This window comes from Glandiceps talaboti, chromosome 10 (genome assembly GCF_964340395.1).
Source record: "Glandiceps talaboti chromosome 10, keGlaTala1.1, whole genome shotgun sequence".
NCBI classification, from domain to species: Eukaryota; Metazoa; Hemichordata; class Enteropneusta; family Spengelidae; genus Glandiceps; species Glandiceps talaboti.
The window spans coordinates 8,192,510-8,212,538 of NC_135558.1; the positions used below are offsets into that span (position 1 = coordinate 8,192,510).

General features: G+C 36.7%; 1 protein-coding gene across 2 annotated transcripts in view; it reads right to left on the reverse strand.

The window, feature by feature from the left end:
* LOC144440539 (retinoic acid receptor RXR-alpha-B-like) overlaps positions 1-20,029 on the reverse strand; it is a 76,267-nt gene that overhangs the window by 52,980 nt on the left and 3,258 nt on the right. For both annotated transcript variants that reach the window (XM_078129916.1, XM_078129915.1), the window contains exon 2: positions 6,278-6,691. In XM_078129916.1, coding sequence (XP_077986042.1) covers positions 6,278-6,691 — 414 coding nt within the window. The remainder of the gene's footprint in view (positions 1-6,277; positions 6,692-20,029) is intronic.

Sequence of the window (20,029 nt, forward strand, 5' to 3'; positions counted from 1 at the left end):
ATCTACATTATAATTCCAATAGAACGGGTAAATTGAAATCAGAGCCGATACCTGTAGACAGGCTAGGTTATACATCCAGAACCATGGGAACATTTTGAATGAAATCTCCTTTACACTAACTTACATGGTGCACTATGGACAAGTAGAATGTACATTTTCCTGAATTCTATCAAGAAACATGCAGTCATGGGAATTCTGAATAACAAAGGAATGTATTGTTATGTTAATTATATCGTATCGTTTATGATAGAAAATACAAAGTTGAATCTACTACTCTATACACCCTGGAGAGAACCCTCATTTTCTGAATTGAAAAAATGTGGCAATTCAAATTGCGACAAATAGAGGTGCATGGACTCTCACCCACTTCTGACGTGATGGGGAACATCCAATGACTGGTGTCTGTGTACCTGTACACGGCAATTAACATATACCCTACAAACGCTACCTACTTTACAATAGCAACATTTGACAACACATGTTGATAATCGTTGATAAAAATGTACGCCAATTTTAACATTCACAAGCCTGTCAAAGTTCAACTTAACTTATCTTATCAGACTCTCGATACATGAACAAACTATACAGTGGATACAACAAAAAGATTTGGCTCATTGCTACCCTCCCGACCATCAACATAATTTTCTGATTAACATGTTTGAACAAGTTGGTTGAACTTATCTCTCTTCCTGGGTAAATCTTTCTTAGTTCATTAGTTTGTTTTCCACATTCCTCTCTTGATTGAATCTGATCGGTAATATGACCATTGTTAACCTTTTCATTACAGAGAGCTTTTCCCCGCCAATATTATTTACACAAATTTTGACATTTTCTGAAATTGTGAGGTCATCATACTTTTATTTTAGATTAGAACAACAGAAATAATACAATATGTTGAAAAATATTAAATTACATTTCAGCAGAAGCAATATGGTATGAAAAAATTCATGAAATTGTTTTCCGTTTGTGTCACCTTTATTAACTCTACTATAGGTTAATGCAACACTCACTCATACCTGTCTCTTTGAATCTTTTTTATTTCTACAAATATTCATACAGACTTTAATGATTCACATATTACTGTATCTTGATTACTCTATCATTAACAGATATAATGCAAAACAAAATTTTTTTTTGTCTGTGCAATTGAAAATAAATGGGAATGTGCCTTTTGATTACTCTTGACTTATCGTTTCTGAATTTTCAATGCTGCATACAGAAACAAGCAATGACCTTTCACTTTCCTTAGAAAACTTACTGACTATTACACTTTCTAAAATCTCTTCAAAAACAGCTTGGAACAATCTTCACAACAACTATTCTTTGTCATCTCAACTCTACGTCATCTTTCTACTGTGTTTAAAACCCTTTCACCACCGATTCCCTCAATTGAGGGAACGCGCTAGGGCGCCCACCGATTCCTTCAATTGAGGGAACGCCAAAGTTCATTCACCTACCTCGCTGTTATGCGGTTAAACTGCAGCTATTGCTGCAAAAATTGCTGCCATAACTAGTTCCACACATGCGTATTAGCCTTGTTTATCTACACAGCCATTTTGAAAGCATGACAGTGAACGATATCATGAGTACGATCCAAATGACGAGCGATCATAATTTTGTGTCGAGTGATCGTAATTTTCCATTCAAATGATACCTTATTTTTCAAAAATAAGCAACTCTAAGTATTTTTATATCAGTTTGATTACATAACACTCACTCTCACATTATGTCAGTGAGGGGGCTGGTGGAGAACAAACAATCCCATGAGGCAAGTGGTGGTAAAAGGGTTAAAACTCATCTCTGTCAACAGATTTTCACTTTCCTCGACCAGTTTCATCTTCTGTTGTTCTTCAAATTATTCCCATTATACCATAACCGAAAAATATGGAATTTATACCTTTGTAATTCTATGTCATGACAATGCACATCAATGTCATGACAACATGCGTCTACATCACTGGTTCTGCTACGTTCAAAATATTATTCAAAACATTCAAAATTGCCATTACTTTCCCTGATTTTTCTGTGATATTACTGGCACTGGTATAATTATGTTATTCTCCAATATTTTTCTTCTTCAGCCGGGAAATACTTGTGACCTAAGGGTTGTCACTACTCATCCAGCAGCTTATAGTGATAAAGGCCCCTTAGGTCACTCATCTTTTCCTTAACTGGATGAAGACAAATTTTGGGGAATACTATCTAATTGTAGCCCTATGTCCTTTCATTCTGTAATTTGTTTTTCGTTGTGCTGGAGCTCTCCAGAGAGAACAGATGCATTGTAAATACTTTTACCATTATTATCAGACAAATGAAAACAAAAACGTAAAAAAAATGTATGACACTATGGCACAGAGGAAGTACAAGTAGCCAAACACTACACACCAACATTTTGTACACATACATTACAACAAGACACATGTAGCTTCACATGACTTCTCCATCTATTACAAAAGCCCTCGGTTGCATCTGTTCAAAAAACATCAATCCCATTTCTTGGCACACACTCCTACACACAAACTTTGTACATTCTTAAAGGTCACAAAAATTACAAAAATCACAAAAGGCCAGAAATTAACACATAGAACATGCACAATTGTACATCTTCAAAAGCTCCAAAAACATCAGTTTTCAAACATAGCCTTCTTGATGAAACTATATTTGGGAAGTAAATCTGATCACTCATATAGTTCATATTCATGTCTTTTCATTGATTGCTAAGGAAGCAATTTATTTTTACAATAGCCAGTGAGAAGGGCCCATCACTTTGTTTTTCAAGAGCATGTTTCTCTTTCTCGGCAACTATAATAAGAACACATTCTGACAGAAATGGCGTATCATGTTATGTTACACTAATAGTAATAGTTCTATACCATGTGGGAAGCAATACCTACTAACCTAGTAACAACAGTGTTTTGAATTTTCCGGAGCATCTTCCTTCTTGTCACAACCATTACACTTTCAACAGGAACCAAATTCTACATAACACGCTCAAGTCTTTGAGTTTCTGTTATTTCATTTGTCATTTAATTGAGAAGCAACATCATTGTAACAATAGCCAGTAATAAGTGTGGTTTTTAAAAACAAGTTTTTTGAAGCATCTTCCTTCTTGTCACAGGGTACAATACACATGTATAACAGAACTGAATGCTACATACATCGTATCACTCATATTTGTCAGGTTTCTGGGTTTTTTCTGTTTTCTATTGATTGAGAAGTGACATCCTCCCTCACAATAGCTAGTGCTAATTATCTTATCTAATATTAGCACAATTCTTGTCTGGCACATTGGGACTTCTATTTTGCAATGCAAGCGGACTGCACAAAACTAGTGTTGTTCTACTTGCTAATGCAACCAATAGCATGTATTTACAGGCAATGGACCTATTGACGGTTCCAAGATGAATCACGTGCCTCCTCATGCAACACCTTGTATTTTGAATGTGCACAAGGTTGTGCACATGCTACTCGCGGATGTTCAGGAAGATCATATAAATTATATAGTACGTCCTGGTTCATCTTTAATGTTATAATATTACACATAAATATATATATGCACACATAAATATATATGCACACATATATATATATATACACACAATGTAGTATTAGTATGTGTGTTTGTAAATGTCAGAATTTCAAATATTGTATTCAACATTCAAGACTGTCAGCTGCATGTGACCTTTCATGTGACCTTTTTAGCAAAATTGTTAAAGCAAGATGAATAAATTAGACATCACTGAATGCCCTACAATTCACTGTGCAGACAGAGACAAACTTTTTACATCAATGGTATGCATGGCTGTCTCCTTCAATTCAGTTTTACATTTGACACTACAATAAACACAATTCAGTCGTAAAAGTAGCTAACAAAGAGACACCAAGCCTTCATTCAAGTTGTTATTATTTGAAACACAGTTACACAGGTATATACCAGATTTAACGGCTTACTGCAAGCTTTCAAGTACAGTACAACCCAACCCAATATTCCCTTTCCAATTAGCTAGCTCAGTTACCCAGAATTTAACATGTACCTGGCTAACAGAGCTGGTCCATGCAAAACCATTTCAGTGTCCAATGCATACTGGTGAGATGTTAGTGTCAGCCAAGAGTTAGCACTGAGCTAGTCTGGAGTTAACATAGGACTGGTGCAAGCATTAAAAAACCCTTTCAGTTGTGAACACATACTGGTAAGGTGTTAGTGCAAGCCCAGCGTTAGCATTCACCAGGCCTGGTGTTATTAAAACATACATTTTGTACAACTGATGCAGACATTAACTCTTCAGTTTGCTAAAATACAAGCTGGGAAGGTGTTCTTTCCAGCCAAGTGCTAGTACCAAACTCGCCTGATGCTAGGTGATTCTTGAGTTGCACATAACATCTACTGTTTATTCAAATTTATTTCAACTAAAAAATCGCAAGGGTAGGTAGGCCTGTACATTTCACAACTACAATTCTGTGAGAACGACCATCTACAACCTTTTTCATTCCCACTCAAAACAAAAGACTCTTCAGGATTTGTTTATAAGATAACATTGAAAATCAATCAAAATAAAAACATTGGAATGAAATATCATCCACCCTACTGTTTGGTGTCCCTGATGGAACATCACTGAACATAAAACCCTGTTGGGTGCCTATCACATTATATAGTACTCAATCATTAGAGAACATGAATACTGTTTATTTTCTTGAAATATCCTTGGGGATCTTTATGTCACTTATGTAAGTATGAGTCACAGCTGTTTGATTGATGAAAATATTGATTGATGACCCAACATTAATTTCCATATCTTAATGTTATGCACAATATATACAGCTATGCAATAAAAGCATACCTTCGGGTGATACAATATACTTCAGGAAGTACAAGGGTCTAGTATGTCCATGTGACCATTCACAAAAAGTTCTCTGGTTAAAGCTGCACAACAGCTTGAAGTATCATATGTAGTGTCACCACTCATCTAGTAAACTATCTGTGTGGTCGTTTTATATACGATCTCTCTCCATGCATAGTCAAATGGACAAATTCTACCGATATGTAGCTAAATTTCCTGCTGGGGAAAGGGTGAACAGCACATGTCAATCGTAATCCATCGCACACTGACACAAGGTCGTCATTGGCTACTTTGCTCAGTTCACTACAAACTCAAACCTCCAGTCTTTAAGTAAGTCACATGAGTACGTGAGAATGTTATCATGTTTTTATCAACGCTCCAATAGCATTAAACTACCACTGTCAGTGGTAAGAACAGAAAGCCAAACTACAGAGACATTTGACTATACAGTGGAGCGAGAGATCGTAGAAAACGGCCAAACGTATAGTTCCTAGACTATGCCATCACTTCCCTTGTCATGTTTTCATTACCACAAAACACAATATCTGTCATGCATACATACACACGTACTGTGGATTACCTTATTTTCTGGGAACAAACCTTCAGTTATTAATATTTTGCTTGGGTAATATACTCATTGTTTGTGAGAAATTATATATGTATATCATGTTAGTAAAGTTATCTTAGTGAAAGAAAACCCAACAAATGAAAATATGATTGTTGACCAAAATATTGTAAACAAAATCCTATCAGAAATTAATTACAGCTGAAAACAAAGTATTCCACAGTAAGTAAAGTTGATCAAAACAAAACTTAGATTAACATGAATTTGTACAATGACATTATTCTTACCATTAAACAAAGTAAAAGACACAATATTTAAAGTTGTGAAAAGAATGCAGAGCACAAAAACAGAGTTAACAGATTAACAGAATAGTTAACACAGATTAATAATAAAATACTCACATTTACGTTACAAATGAAAACACACAATATGTAGACATACATATGAGGGTGACCTATTTTTTTTCGACCGGCCAAAGTTTTCAGCTTGGACAGCAAATATTTTTTTCTCTTTTATTTGCATTTGCCATAAAAAAATTTGTGGAATAGTGCTCTCTCTGGCAAGAATAAGTAAGTGTCTGAACTGTCAACGACATCTACAGTCATGGCAGCGGCGATGACACTTGATCACGAACAGAGCATTTCTTTCATGACAGAAGTTATTCATGTGGGGGGAGGGGGGCTGACAACATGACAATTGCGTAGAGAGGCTGAGAATAACGAAGATGATTTCTTACTTTTTTTACTTTTTTTTTAATTGACCGACTGACCCATAGTTGTTATGAAAAAGTAATGAGAAACAAAAAAATAAGGTCACCCTAATAGACACCACAGAATAAGTATAACATGAGGACAGTATGAGAAATACGACTTACCTGACGCTCTATCTCCACAAACAGCGCAGATTGTCTTATTCAACGAAGATGGAGTACTTTGAGATGAATTCATGGAGGCTGGTGTACCTGGAGTTGAAGGTGCTGCTGGTGACATGGGTGACTGCATTGGTCTTGCTATCAAATTACCTTGGGTGATTACGGGTTTGATGTCTTCATGTGGGCCTCCCATTCCCATACCCATGGGCGAGTTCAGAGACATTGGGGGTTGTGAATTTAAGGAGGCCATGTGGCCCATGGCTGACATATTCATACCTGGTGAGCCGACTGGAACATTTGACAAATTGCCCATTGAACCGATGGGACCCATGGGGCCGCCATGGTGTGGCAGGGCTGATGTGACTGGTGGTGGTGGTGGCACTTGCCCTGTGTGTTGTGGATGTTGTCCATAACCATCTGCGAACATGAAATGCAAAAGAGACAAAACAGAAATAAGATTGTTAATACCATAGCAACCGATACCTTAAAATCAGTTGTATATTTGCCTGAAAACATCTCAGGGAATCTGCAAACTAAAACTGGCCAAGTTACCTTATAGTCAGCCATCATCCTCATTATTGCTTGTGTAATTTTACATAAAAAGTTGTGTGTGTAGGTGTGCATGTGTGTGTATGTGTCTGTGACTGTGTGTGAGGGAGGGGAATACAAACACTGATTTACACGTATATTTCAAATCACAGACATTCAAAAAAAATCATCCATATCCACATGAAAGGTAGCACTTTAAAAACTACACAGTACAGTATAGGGCTTGTAACACTACAATACAAATAAATCACAGCAGAATATGAATAATTAATGTGACTAATTAAATTCACAACTGGCATCATGATGCTCACATATACTGAAATACATACGCCACTACCAACTTTTAGTATACCTTTTTTCAAACACACACACACACACACACACACACACACACACACACACACACACATATATACATGATATCCATGATATACATGTACACATTTCAGTTTTCTTTACATGGCTATTGTCAGACAGAATCCATGTATGCTATACATTTCACAGCACAGTACAATATGATTGTAGGCTATGTACAGTATACATGTACATGTACATCACATAGACAGGGGTCATCTACTGTCATCCAATGTGAGAAGGTTCCCTGGCTTTGAAAGTCATGTTAGATCTATGTCTTCTTGTACTTGGAGAAATCTCAATATACAAATTGTATAAATCCAAGTATTCTTAAACACAATAACACAACTGTGTCTGGGGAAATTACCAATACATATTTAGTTTTTTTCCCATAAACGTAATTTGAGACTCAACTTTGCCATTTAAAATTGTGTTGGTATTCATGCTATAAATATTGACGAGAAAAATGTCATTTTTTACTTCAAAAAAGGGTCAAACCTATTCTATGTAAAAGTTTTTCCAGACTTGTATTTTAGGCACATGAAATATATATGTATAACAGATGACATACACATAGTAAACAAGTCAAAATCAGAGAGATCGTCACTGTACACATGGCTTCAGCTCTAATGAATTCATTGGAGGTTCACTAATTAGTGACAAATAAATCAACACCTTCAAAAGGCTGACCTGACAACCTTTTCAACAAAATTCATATAGAATTCTCAATATCAACCAGTATTACCTTCAACCATTTTTGTACCAAAATAGCTCCTTTACATAAATTACAACCCACCCTTCCCTCCACCCTCCAACTTACTCACATTATATTTAATTCCCCTGCAAATAGATTGGAAATAAATACTTTTCAAAGTTCAAATGATCCAGGTTTTTACATTTGTTTTTAAAGAACCTCAAATAGTCTGTCTCACAACAGAAAAATCTGCACTCCAAATTTAGTTTTATCTTTACTTCATAACAATTAGTATTTTACAACATTGTGTTTGACCAAAGGTTATTATTGTGGAACATGTAATGATGGAATATTCCAGTATGAAAATTGTAACCTTTTAATTTATATATATATTTCAAAAGTTTGTTTTAATCAACTTAAGTATTTTCTTAATTGCAAATTCACAGTCAATGTTTTCCTCATGGTAATGTAAGACTACAAAGCGTTATAGTAAACAAAACCCGTCAAAAGTTAACCTACGCACTTTGCATATTTTGAATATCACGTTGACCTGTGGTGCTAGAAGTTGATAAAAGAGTATGTAAACAAGCCCTGTGTTGCACAAGTATGCAATTCAGTTTGAAAGAACACGTGGTGAACTCTCGAATTCGTCATGTTTGTCGCTCTGGGATCTCCAATTCGTTTTTTTTTTTACAGATGCCAAACAATTTTCTCTTGAAAAAACAGTTTCATAACTATTAATCGACTTAGGCGTAAAAAATGACGGTGGCAAAATTTGTTTACATAGCACACTGCCACAGATATTGGACCACGGTGGTCCTTGTTCGCATAAAACGCCATATTCTTCGTTCTGACCTCTCCGCGTTACGCTTAAGATTGTCGCTGGTAATAGCTAAAATTAGGCTGAATGTTAACAACAACATGTCCGCTTTACAATGTAGAAATACTACGGGCTTGGAAACGATTTTTAAAAAGGAATACGTCGATGCGTGTTGAATAGGCAAACCATACAATTACTTGTGAAGCGATTATATAACCAACGGAGTTGCTGACTGACTATATACATACGCAACGTAAAACCCGCGCTAACAACTACACCATGGGTTCATTTAGGGACAACCAAAACCTTTCAAAAATTACACCTAAATTGATTCGACCAACCCACCCGACAACATACACACAATCTGCATGTTATAATGAACAAGGTGAATGAACTTATTGTTTGGATTGCTCGGGATTTCTGGTAGAAATGTGGTCAAAAGGTGTCTATTTTACCTCGTTTGACCCCACATTAGAATTTTCCAAGGCCAGGGATCGAACACCGTTTATACACTTTCTACGAGTTGAAAACGTAACAGTCACTCGACAATCTTACCTAAATCTGACATGTGATCCATGGCTGGACACTCCTGTCAATCTGCAAATATCACAGAGACTTCAGACAAGTTGAAATCCGGATGGTAAAAAACACTAAACTCGACCGTGTTGTATATGGGAGACTATTTGGAGAATCGCTAATCGTCTACCTCATTCCAGATCTCTACAGCAGCGAAAGATTATGGATTCCCGTCATGCATTGGAAATCATCAAGGTCATTGGCTGATTGGCCAATCGCTTCTCACCCTTTCCCTGACGTCGAGTGTTTACGTCAGTGGTGCGCCAGTACCTAATGTAATGACGATCGTTGGAATTGTCGACATTCGGGCGACTTTATTCAATTCGATTCGATTTCCAATGTCTTTGATCAACTCCCCATACAGTTTACAATTATTTTAGCGACGACGGTGGATATATCCAACACATCAGACCGCGGCTATAAAAGTTGTGGTGCGCAAAGAGATCATACCGTTCGAATATAATAAAAACACCATGTATGTATGTATGTATGTATGTATGTATGTATGTATGTATGTATGTATGTATGTATGTATGTATGTGTGTGTGTGTGTGTGTTTGTCTGCGCTGTCTATGTTGTCATACACTAGTCCCACGTTCACTATATGCATAATATATTTTGGTAACACACAGTTTACTTGATATCTCAGTCAGTCAACAATACTTAGTAACAGCTTAATTAATTAAACAGCCCAAAGCAGATATATTGATCGAACATTTTTTTTGTTTTAAATCTACTTGAGTGCAATTTTATACGTCCAAAGACAATGTATCGCATCAGCAAAATGCCACTCCTTGTTTACATCATGGCGAGAGATTCTGTAACAATATTGAACCGTTCCTTGTAATTCTCAGGTGTTGACATTGACTACTCGGAATGTAGTAAGTAGATGTTGAAAGAGAATTAGACCTAGCCGAGTTTCGATAGGACTACTTGAGATTAATCAATCATGATCATTTCATAATATTTAATTTTAAATGGTGACCTTCATATACTATTTTCGATGATGATTCATCGACTCGGAGTTTTAAATAAAAGCTTTTTGTTCACAATTGACAATTATGCATACTATTGGGATATTTGATCAGTTTAGGTCCAGTGCACAAATAAAATTTGATTTTAGTATTATCCCGATTGCTTTTATTAAAGAGATGGAAGTTTCAAAATGCAGGTTTGTATACCCCCGAGATATAGCCTTTGTCTGAACGGAGGCTATGTTGTACAGTCTTAAAAAATCATATGTAAATATGATGGCGTTTGTAAGAATGAAATAAACACGATCTACGGTTAGAACGTAGAACGCTGAAGAAAGATTTCCAACGTCTATGGTTTGAATAATATCTTGTGATAAATACATAGTGTCGTTCAGAAGGGTGTCATTTTGGAGAGAGAGAGAGAGAGAGAGAGAGAGAGAGAGAGAGAGAGAGAGAGAGAGAGAGAGACAAAGAGACAGAGAGAGAGAGAGACAGACAGACAGACAGACAGACAGACAGACAGACAGACAGACAGACAGACAGACAGACAGACAGACAGACAGACAAAGACAGACAGACAGACAGACAGACAGACAGACATACATACATACATACATACATACATACATACATACATACATACATACATACATACATACAGACACAGACAGACAGACAGACAGACAGACAGACAGACAGACAGACAGACAGACAGACAGACAGACAGACAGACATACAGACAGACAGACAGACAGACAGACAGGCAGACAGACCGGGGAGAGAGAGAGACAGAGACAGAGACAGAGACAACGACAACGACAACGACCGAGAGACACTTAGCGAGGGACAGAGAGAGACGAAGAGGAGGACAAGAGATTGTTTTCAAGGATTTTCCACTATTATAGCTAATACACATGATGATGTGTTGCACTTGGCTGTCACGGCTGTCACAATAGTTAAAAGATATATGACCGTCAATGCAGCTCACTGCAATGGTGTCTGACAGCAGTAACGACCATGGTATAATAGATGTGTCTGATTGTAAGGCTGGAACACAGCAGAAAGACCACAAATGCAGTGATAAGCTTGGGTTTGTTATGGGGCAGGAGAGAAGGGATGGGGAGGGGAGGGGAGAGAGAAAGAGAGGGGAGAACGAGGAGGGAGGGAGGGCCAGAGACGAACATGTAGACAGACAAAGTGGTTATGGGTTAGTGGATGGAACGATACAGACAAGAGCCAGGCATGGCGAAATAATGGAGGCATAATTCGTTTATTTTAATACTTGATACTCAGTTTAAAATGTAGTACACTCCAAGTTATTGACCTTTTTGGTCAATAAAATCCTATGTGTATGTTTCATCAAAAAACTACACGCCTACGTAGGTCCTTTGAATAACGAATCGCGAAGACGTGGTCGTTTTCTCTGTATTATATAAACGACTAAGTAATCTGGCTAATTTCTCTGTTATAAAAACTGCGCATGTGCTCTAATACATGTATTCAGCTGAAAATCATAGGCTAACCTGAGTCTCGATACGTTGTCGATGACGAGTGTTTTTTTTACCTGTTGCCAAGATACCTACAGAATGACGACAGTGGTAGATCTCACAGTAGGCTCGGCGCGTCTTGTATATTTCTTTTCAAACGACTTGTTCATTTCCCTTCAGGTAAATTTCGTCGGTGTAAATTGTATTTATCATGATATGCCACAAACCAGGGCCTCAAACGTTTCATACGCATCAGTTAAATGTCATTCCTTGTTTACATCGTGGCGAAATTGTGTAACAATATTTAACCATTTCTTGTAATTCGAGTCCCAGGTATTCATTTCCTGTCAGTTGTAAAAGGTGTTGAAATAGGAACAAATGAAGAACGTGAAATCTTCAAAGGCATCTAGGCATACTGTTACGCACGTTTTTGACGGACGTTTGTTGTTTCGACAGAATTCACAACATTTCAGGGTCCGTGTTGCTGTTATTGCGGGAGGGGTTGCTTAGATCAGTAAGCTACCTTTGGTATTTCACGAATCACTGCATATAATAATCAATCGTCAGTTGCTTGTATTGGTAATAATCTCACCTTACTTTCGAGTAACAGGTATCCATAATTTGATGACGTAATTTTTTTACGTTTAAAAAAATATATCAAATATATCATGTTAATTATAGTACTAAACTCAAAGATCTCTGCTATTTAAGCACAGACGTTAGAGGGAGAATGACTCTCTTTGTCCAAAGATCAAACATCTATAATTTAGGTTACCAATCAGGGTTTCAAATATTGTAAAAGGCAACCCACGCAGCCATCATCATATTACAGATTACTTCGAATTCACGATTCTCAGTTCGATACCTGGGCTGGACATTGAAGATGGGCGATTTCGTCGCGAAATTATAATCGGATATATGATACAGATAATCGGATATATTGATATAGAGGAGATATAGTATCAAGTAACACTTCAGAATTCATGTACTTTTTATAATACATGTACAAACACATTTCAATGATTTTCAATACGATTTGATTTTCAGGATTGACATTGACATTTAGAGGCCATTGACATGTACAAACAAATATAATGGATGTATACGTACATGGAACGAACAAAGGAAAACGTGTCAAGAATAAACATAACTTTACGAAATGGAAACGTTTTCTCTCAATCTAAATAATTATATTTTTGCAAGTTGTCTTTGGTGTTGGGGATTTTTACTTGCCATTAAGTATACATAATTTATCTAGCGACGGCTGAGTCCAAACATTGCATGGAAGGTATTGTTGTCTTTAATAGAGGAGTATACACATCACAAAACAACAGAAAGTGATACTCGTTTCGAAGCAAAATTTGCAAAGTCTAATTCCGTCCCTTCTTCCGATCTCGAGTTGCTATACGTATAACAACACATCGTGCGCCCTTCAATAACTGAAGCACTCGCGCGGTACGGGGTAAAAACGTGACAGTTTGATTATGTGTTACGCTTGGTATGACTGAAAAGGTCGTGATACTGACATAGCGGTAACGTTCATCGACTAGCGAGTGAACAAATTTGCTTCATTTGTGACCCAAAATTGCGAAGTTGCTAGTTCAGTTAAAATACAAATGTAAATGCATATAGAATCTATTTATTCGAACTGTCTCACAAGTTCCTTATGCACCCCCCCCCCCCGTCACAACACCTGTATACAAGAGCTTACTAATGTAATGGCGTATCCCTGTTCTGTGTACTACTTAATGGAGATCGGTTCATTAAAATATGACCTTAATTCAACTTTGTAATGGCCAAGAAATCAGACTTGTAGATAAACATCCTTGTCGAGACATATCGCATTATTTATTGTAATGTGTTCTTTCACGTCATTATTAGCTAAAACGCATGCAGGCAAGCATACATGCACGCAAACAAACACGTGTATTTCTTTAGAGTTTCTCCTTTTGAATTATCCACATGACTATAAAATGAATAAGTTTATAGTGATAATTGTCTATAATTGTATTTGAATTCGACGTAAGAAAAAGTGCGTATATATCGGTACATATATATTCCTTTCATTACCGCTAACAGACGCCGACTAAGTTCATAAAAGCAAGACACGTTTGAATACCTTATCCGCTTGTTTTGAATCTGAAGATCTCGTCACGTGTGTGAGGAAGTGTTCCACTTGCGAATAAGGTTTACTGATTTACATTTTCCACCAAGAACGAGAATTCACTTTCTCTTTATACACAATTTTCCATTCACCCACTATATCTCCTTATACTTCGATTTAGTTATCGATGCCAATTTGATGTGACCCTTCTTTGGCGGCGACTTCCCCTCCCCTTACCCCCACCCCCACCCCGACAAGGATCAAATCCACTTTACTTCTGTATCACAAACCCCATGTTGTTGTTTTTACACAGTGTTGATTGACACCTGCATATCTTTATCAAGTTTCAAATGATCATTTTCATATACTAATCCTATCAACTTGAACATATCACATATGATCACTAATATCACTTTCACGGTTGGAAAAAATCCAAAATATCTGTATTAAAGCGTAATGCGCATGTCTGAAATGTGTACGTAGATTGCGAGGGTAACGCGGTACCACGGGGATACGTGTTATTGTTTAGATTCGTCTTCCTAAGGAAAATATCACACGAATCCTGCTACTACAAATGTATGAATACATCTACTATATGAGTCAGTTCTTTCAGATAAAGTTAGGAGAAATATATTTGTCACAGGGTGATAATATTTAGCCTGTAGGCAAGAAAAAGAACAATCTAAGAAATACTACGTATCCCTGTGCAAGATTCTACACATGAACGCTGTTTGGTTTTAATCTGATCGATAGCATGTTTTCTAAATAATGAAGTGGTCACTCCTACAAATGGGTACTGCAGAAGTTCCAAATCACACATTAAATCGTGAATAGATTCGGAAAATATCCTATATTGTGAAGGAGTAGTAGATACACTATTACAGATATTCAAAAAGTTATAAATGTCAACATTATTCCAAGTTTGGATTACGTCTGGTCTGAAGCTAACTGAACTATCCAGTAAAAAGAAAGCTAATAATAATTATCATAATAGATTAGTTTAAAGCAATGACGATTGTAGATTTGTTTGGTTGGAATTCATAATATTAATTTGGAACGAATTCGTTTGATCTTCTATAAAGACACTCTCGATGAAGTTCCAATGCAGCACAAGCAGTAACAAATGAAACAACACCACATATGCAAATGAAGCACCAAACGACACCAGCTATGCAAATGAAGCACCAAATGACACCAGTTATGCAAATAAAGTACCAAATAACACCAGATACGTAAATGAAGCCCCAACTAACAGGCCTTATACAGAATGAAGGCAGCGAAAAAAGCAAAATCCACTTCGCAATTTTTTTTCATAACTGTGTTATTGATTTCGATTTTCTTGTGTAAATACCGCTACATAATATATTTCATGGGTTTTAGGACAATATATTTTAATGGCAGTTCAAACTGCCTGTAAAGATTGCGTATGGTTAACCATATGCACACACAGAAGATATTGATGTAAAGTGTACCGCTACAAAAAAGCTATGCACAGTCACTCCTTATGATGTTATGTATGTTTATCATTGCACTACATACAAAATACTGTGCTATTCACCACATTTCATTTTACTGTGAACTATACACTTTTTGTTAAAAAAGACCACGCTCGCACTGAATGCTGCAAAAGAACAGAGTGGTGGAGTTTTATTCATCAAATTCAGATCACTAAAGACAACTCCGGCCCTCAAAACAAAGAATAAAACAAAAACAAAATAAACAAACAAACAAACAAACAACCAGAGCACGAACAATTATCTGGTTCACGGGACTGCCGGAATGGAATTTGTTTGTAACATAATAAAACTCGTGTTAAAAGGGTATAACAAAGGCAAATTTAATGTAATATTCCATACCAGATTCAGACTCATCGAACTGGCACTCATTTGTCGAAGTCCCGCAACACCCACGCAAAGATCTCACTCTTCAAATTCCGTCCTTCTCCACTTCCCGATACATATACAGAATCATAATATAGATAACCCCACAGCTTAACATCAGATCTCGGATTACACTGACTCTAGGGATTAGCCATGATAAGGTGTGTTGTACGGGTTACCTAAGCCTTCAAGGAATCGTCTTAGGGGAAAACGAGGACAACTTACAAAGAGTGTGTTTCAACTTTGCATGTAGCAAGATTACTGACTCATATTGGCCTCGTGTTTATATATAGCGATTACCATGGTAACGATGTACTACTGACGCGTTACGTAAACCACAAGGAATCCACAGTGATTCAAGATTGTCCTACTAGCTGGCATCTTTTTAAAGATTGAAGACAAAGGAACAATCAATTTTCTTTCGTGTTACCATGTTGTGAAAAATCCTCACCCACTCCTGCGTCTAGAGCTTTGCTAGCAAATATTTCATAAATGTTAAATTTTACAGGATTATAAAAAATCCATTTTCTTCATCATTATCATTATAAACCAAAGTATGTATGCGCTTTAACTTGTAATGTGCATTTTGATAACTTTATTTATACTTCAAAATATGTTGCTATTTCGCCAAATCCGTCACAAAAATATCGGTATATGCAATTCATAACGAGAAAAGAGAATGAAAGAAAGAATGAATAAAAATTAATACATGGGGATGGATAAAGATGTCGGCACAACGACAGCAATATTATTAATAACTACAGTTTTATTCATAAGAACCTAATAATTTACTTCGTTGGTGATTTTTTTTATAATTTTCTTCCGAAAATGAAATGAGTTGTATATACTAATAATCATCACCGAAAAGGGAAATAAATGACAGATTTTTAATAATTATGGAGTATTTATCGTGAGATACGGATAACAATTATTATGATGATTGATGCATAGATATATACGTCATTTGTAACACGATAATATAACAATTGACGTATTTTCAATTTCATCAAAATGTGTTAGTTTGTTCTGTCATATTACATAAAGTATTCATTTTAAATATAGTCTGTCAAAATTATGGTCTCTCGTGGTCAATGTTGTTTCACAAATGAAATACACTTCTCCTGATATTATCCCAACTACAAAAATTGACTCATTACTATGCATATGTTTCGTACCAAAATCTAACCAGTTCTTGCAATTACCATGAGGAACACCTGTGGCAATTTTTATCAGAATTGGGGAAGCAATTTTCGAGACAGACGGGCAGGCAGGCAGGCAGGCAGGCAAACAGACAGACAGACAGACAGACAGACAGACAGACAGACAGACAGACAGACAGACAGACAGACAGACAGACAGACAGACAGACTGAAAATCGGGTCTCATTTACAGGCTACCACGTCATATTGGAAACCCCATACAAAAGTAATATCTTTCCTTTTTGCGTACAAATATTGAAATTTAGTGGCATATCATATCATAGACTCAGCGTTTTAAGTATTGTGAAGTAGAGCGAACAAAGCATGATCGACTAAAAATGGCATCCTGCTAAGTGAGCAGTAGGAGGTGGAATATTTAACGTTGGTTGTATTGAAGTGGTATTCGTTGTGAAATATTGTTACCTCGCTACAGTAAAACTTACAAATAAAAGAAGTTATATGCGTCGGATGAGCGCATTTCATTACCTGACAATAAAAAAAAAAGAGATTGCATGCATCATTTTGAATACGACAGCTTTTTACAGCTCTTCACAGACATTCGATCATGGCAGTTTTCATACGTGTACGTATAAGGTTAGAATTGATGATCTAATTGAAACATACGGTACATTTTTTTATTACATGTAGTTTCTATTTTAGTCTTGCTTTTTCCCCAACATCGATCATTAATTACAGGGCAACACAATAATAGTGCATGGCATTAGAGAGTACACGTAACCCGCCCAATGGGTTATAGACTATTACTGACGCGTCAGTCATGATGTTAAATTAATTAGTACAAATCAATTAATTACTAGGTAAATTAAATAAATGAATAAATTAATTACCTGATTACGCAAAACGGTTACATGATCATTAATAATTAATCTATTAATACGTATTTACTATGCTTCCTCGTTTGGACGCTAACACCCAATCCTTTGTAAAGATGTAAATAGCTACGACCGCTTTATCAGAAATAAACAGTATTAATCTGTAAGGGTCTGTCTTTAACCGCGCACTGAACCTTAAATGTGCTTCTTTGTTTTTAGTGCCGTGCAGAAGTTTAAAGTTGTTATTTTTTCTTTTATTTTTTCATTGCCGATGTGTTTACTTAACTTATTCCTTTTCCTCACTTGATATGTAAATGTTGTTTTCTTTTCGACCTCTGGCAAATAAAATATCAAATATATGCATTAGCCATGGAAACGACTTTGGTGTGACAGCTGACGTTTGTCATGTCGATAAGTAAGTGCTACTGTGTATAGCGTGCACTCTGTCTCTGAAAGAAGGTCGGGTTCGAGGAGAGGACACAACCGTGACACACTAATCGGATATCTCATAAATCTAGTGATGATGTTTGTAAACACACTATGCGTATTAGAGCGCCCTCATTGTTCATAGAGCATACAGTCACATTGAAATATGACCTACGACAAAGTGACATACATGTACAGTACGGAAAATTGAGTTGAAAAGTACAAGGTTAAGTTCACCTACGTGACAAAGTACAACGTGTTGTTGCCCACTCTTAAATACAGTAATCAAGTGAACCTAATGATCATCATCATCACCAGCATCATCACATCATCACATCATCACACCATACCACCCCCACCACCACCACCACCATCACCACCACCACCACCACCACCACCACCACCACCACCACCACCACCACCATCATCATCATCATCATCATCATCATCATCATCCTCATCATCATCATCATCACCAGCATCATCACATCATCACATCATACCACCACCACCACCACAACAACCATCAATATCATCATCATCATCATCATCATCATCATCATCATCATCATCATCATCATCATCATCACCAGCATCATAACATCATATCATCACCACCACCACCACCACCACCACCACCACCACCACCACCACCACCACCACCACCACCACCATCATCATCATCATTCTTGTCCTTATCAATACCAACACCACCACAATTATAACAATCCTATGACTAGGTATATCAACATGCTGAATAAAATCACTGTACAATTACACTGACTATAGATTATTTATACAGTGTCCATGACTACGTATATGTCAAACGTTAACTAAGATAGATGGCCATAATCACACAACTATTATAATAACTTAAACACTCCATCCATAGAAATATGTGACATGTTATAACAACAGTGTAAAACACAATTAGTATGAGTTACAAGTTGTTTATTATCATTATATATATATATATATATATATATATATATATATATATATATATATATATATATATATATATATGTGTGTGTGTGTGTGTGTGTGTGTGTGTGTGTGTGTGTGTGTATGTATGTATGTATGTATGTATGTATGTATGTATGTATGTATCTATGTATCTATGTATGTATGTATGTATGTATCTATGTATGTCTGTGTCTGTGTATGTATGAGTACATGTTTGAGTGTGCGTGCGTGCGTACGTACGTACGTGTGTGAGTAGGTAGGTAGGTAGGTAGGTAGGTAGGTAGGTAGGTCAGTGTGTGTGGGGGGGGGGGGGGCGGTCGGTCGGTCGGTAGACAGACAGGCATGCAGGTAATACTATAGGTAGATATGTATGCAGGCGTGTATGTATGTATCGGAATACTTACAGTGAACAATACAATCAATACAATCCTCCACAACGTCTCACATCCATTTGTATCTATACACATGATCTGTTTGAATCTCTATTGTATGAACGTACGTTTCAGAGTGCTAAAGGCCAAGAAGAAATAAAGTGCTCACAAACGTTTTAATCCATTAATAAATACGTCAAATTTTAACGGGAAATTGTTCAATCAACGATGCGCTGCACATGGGCTTTATGTCGGCACGGACCATTTCATCGTTTGTCAATTAACTACAAGTCGGAAATTTCCAGGGTAATGATAAAGATAGATCACTTGGCGACATCGTCGTAACGTAAAACCGCTAGCATCTTTACGGTGGCGCTTGGCAGACGTCCCCACGCAGAAAAAATTACACTGTGGTGTGCAAGAATGATTGACGATCATTCATGCAGCAACGAATGTGTTTACGTGGAGCAGATCGACACTACATACGTGTAGTAATGACTCTATAATATTACTCTGTAAAAT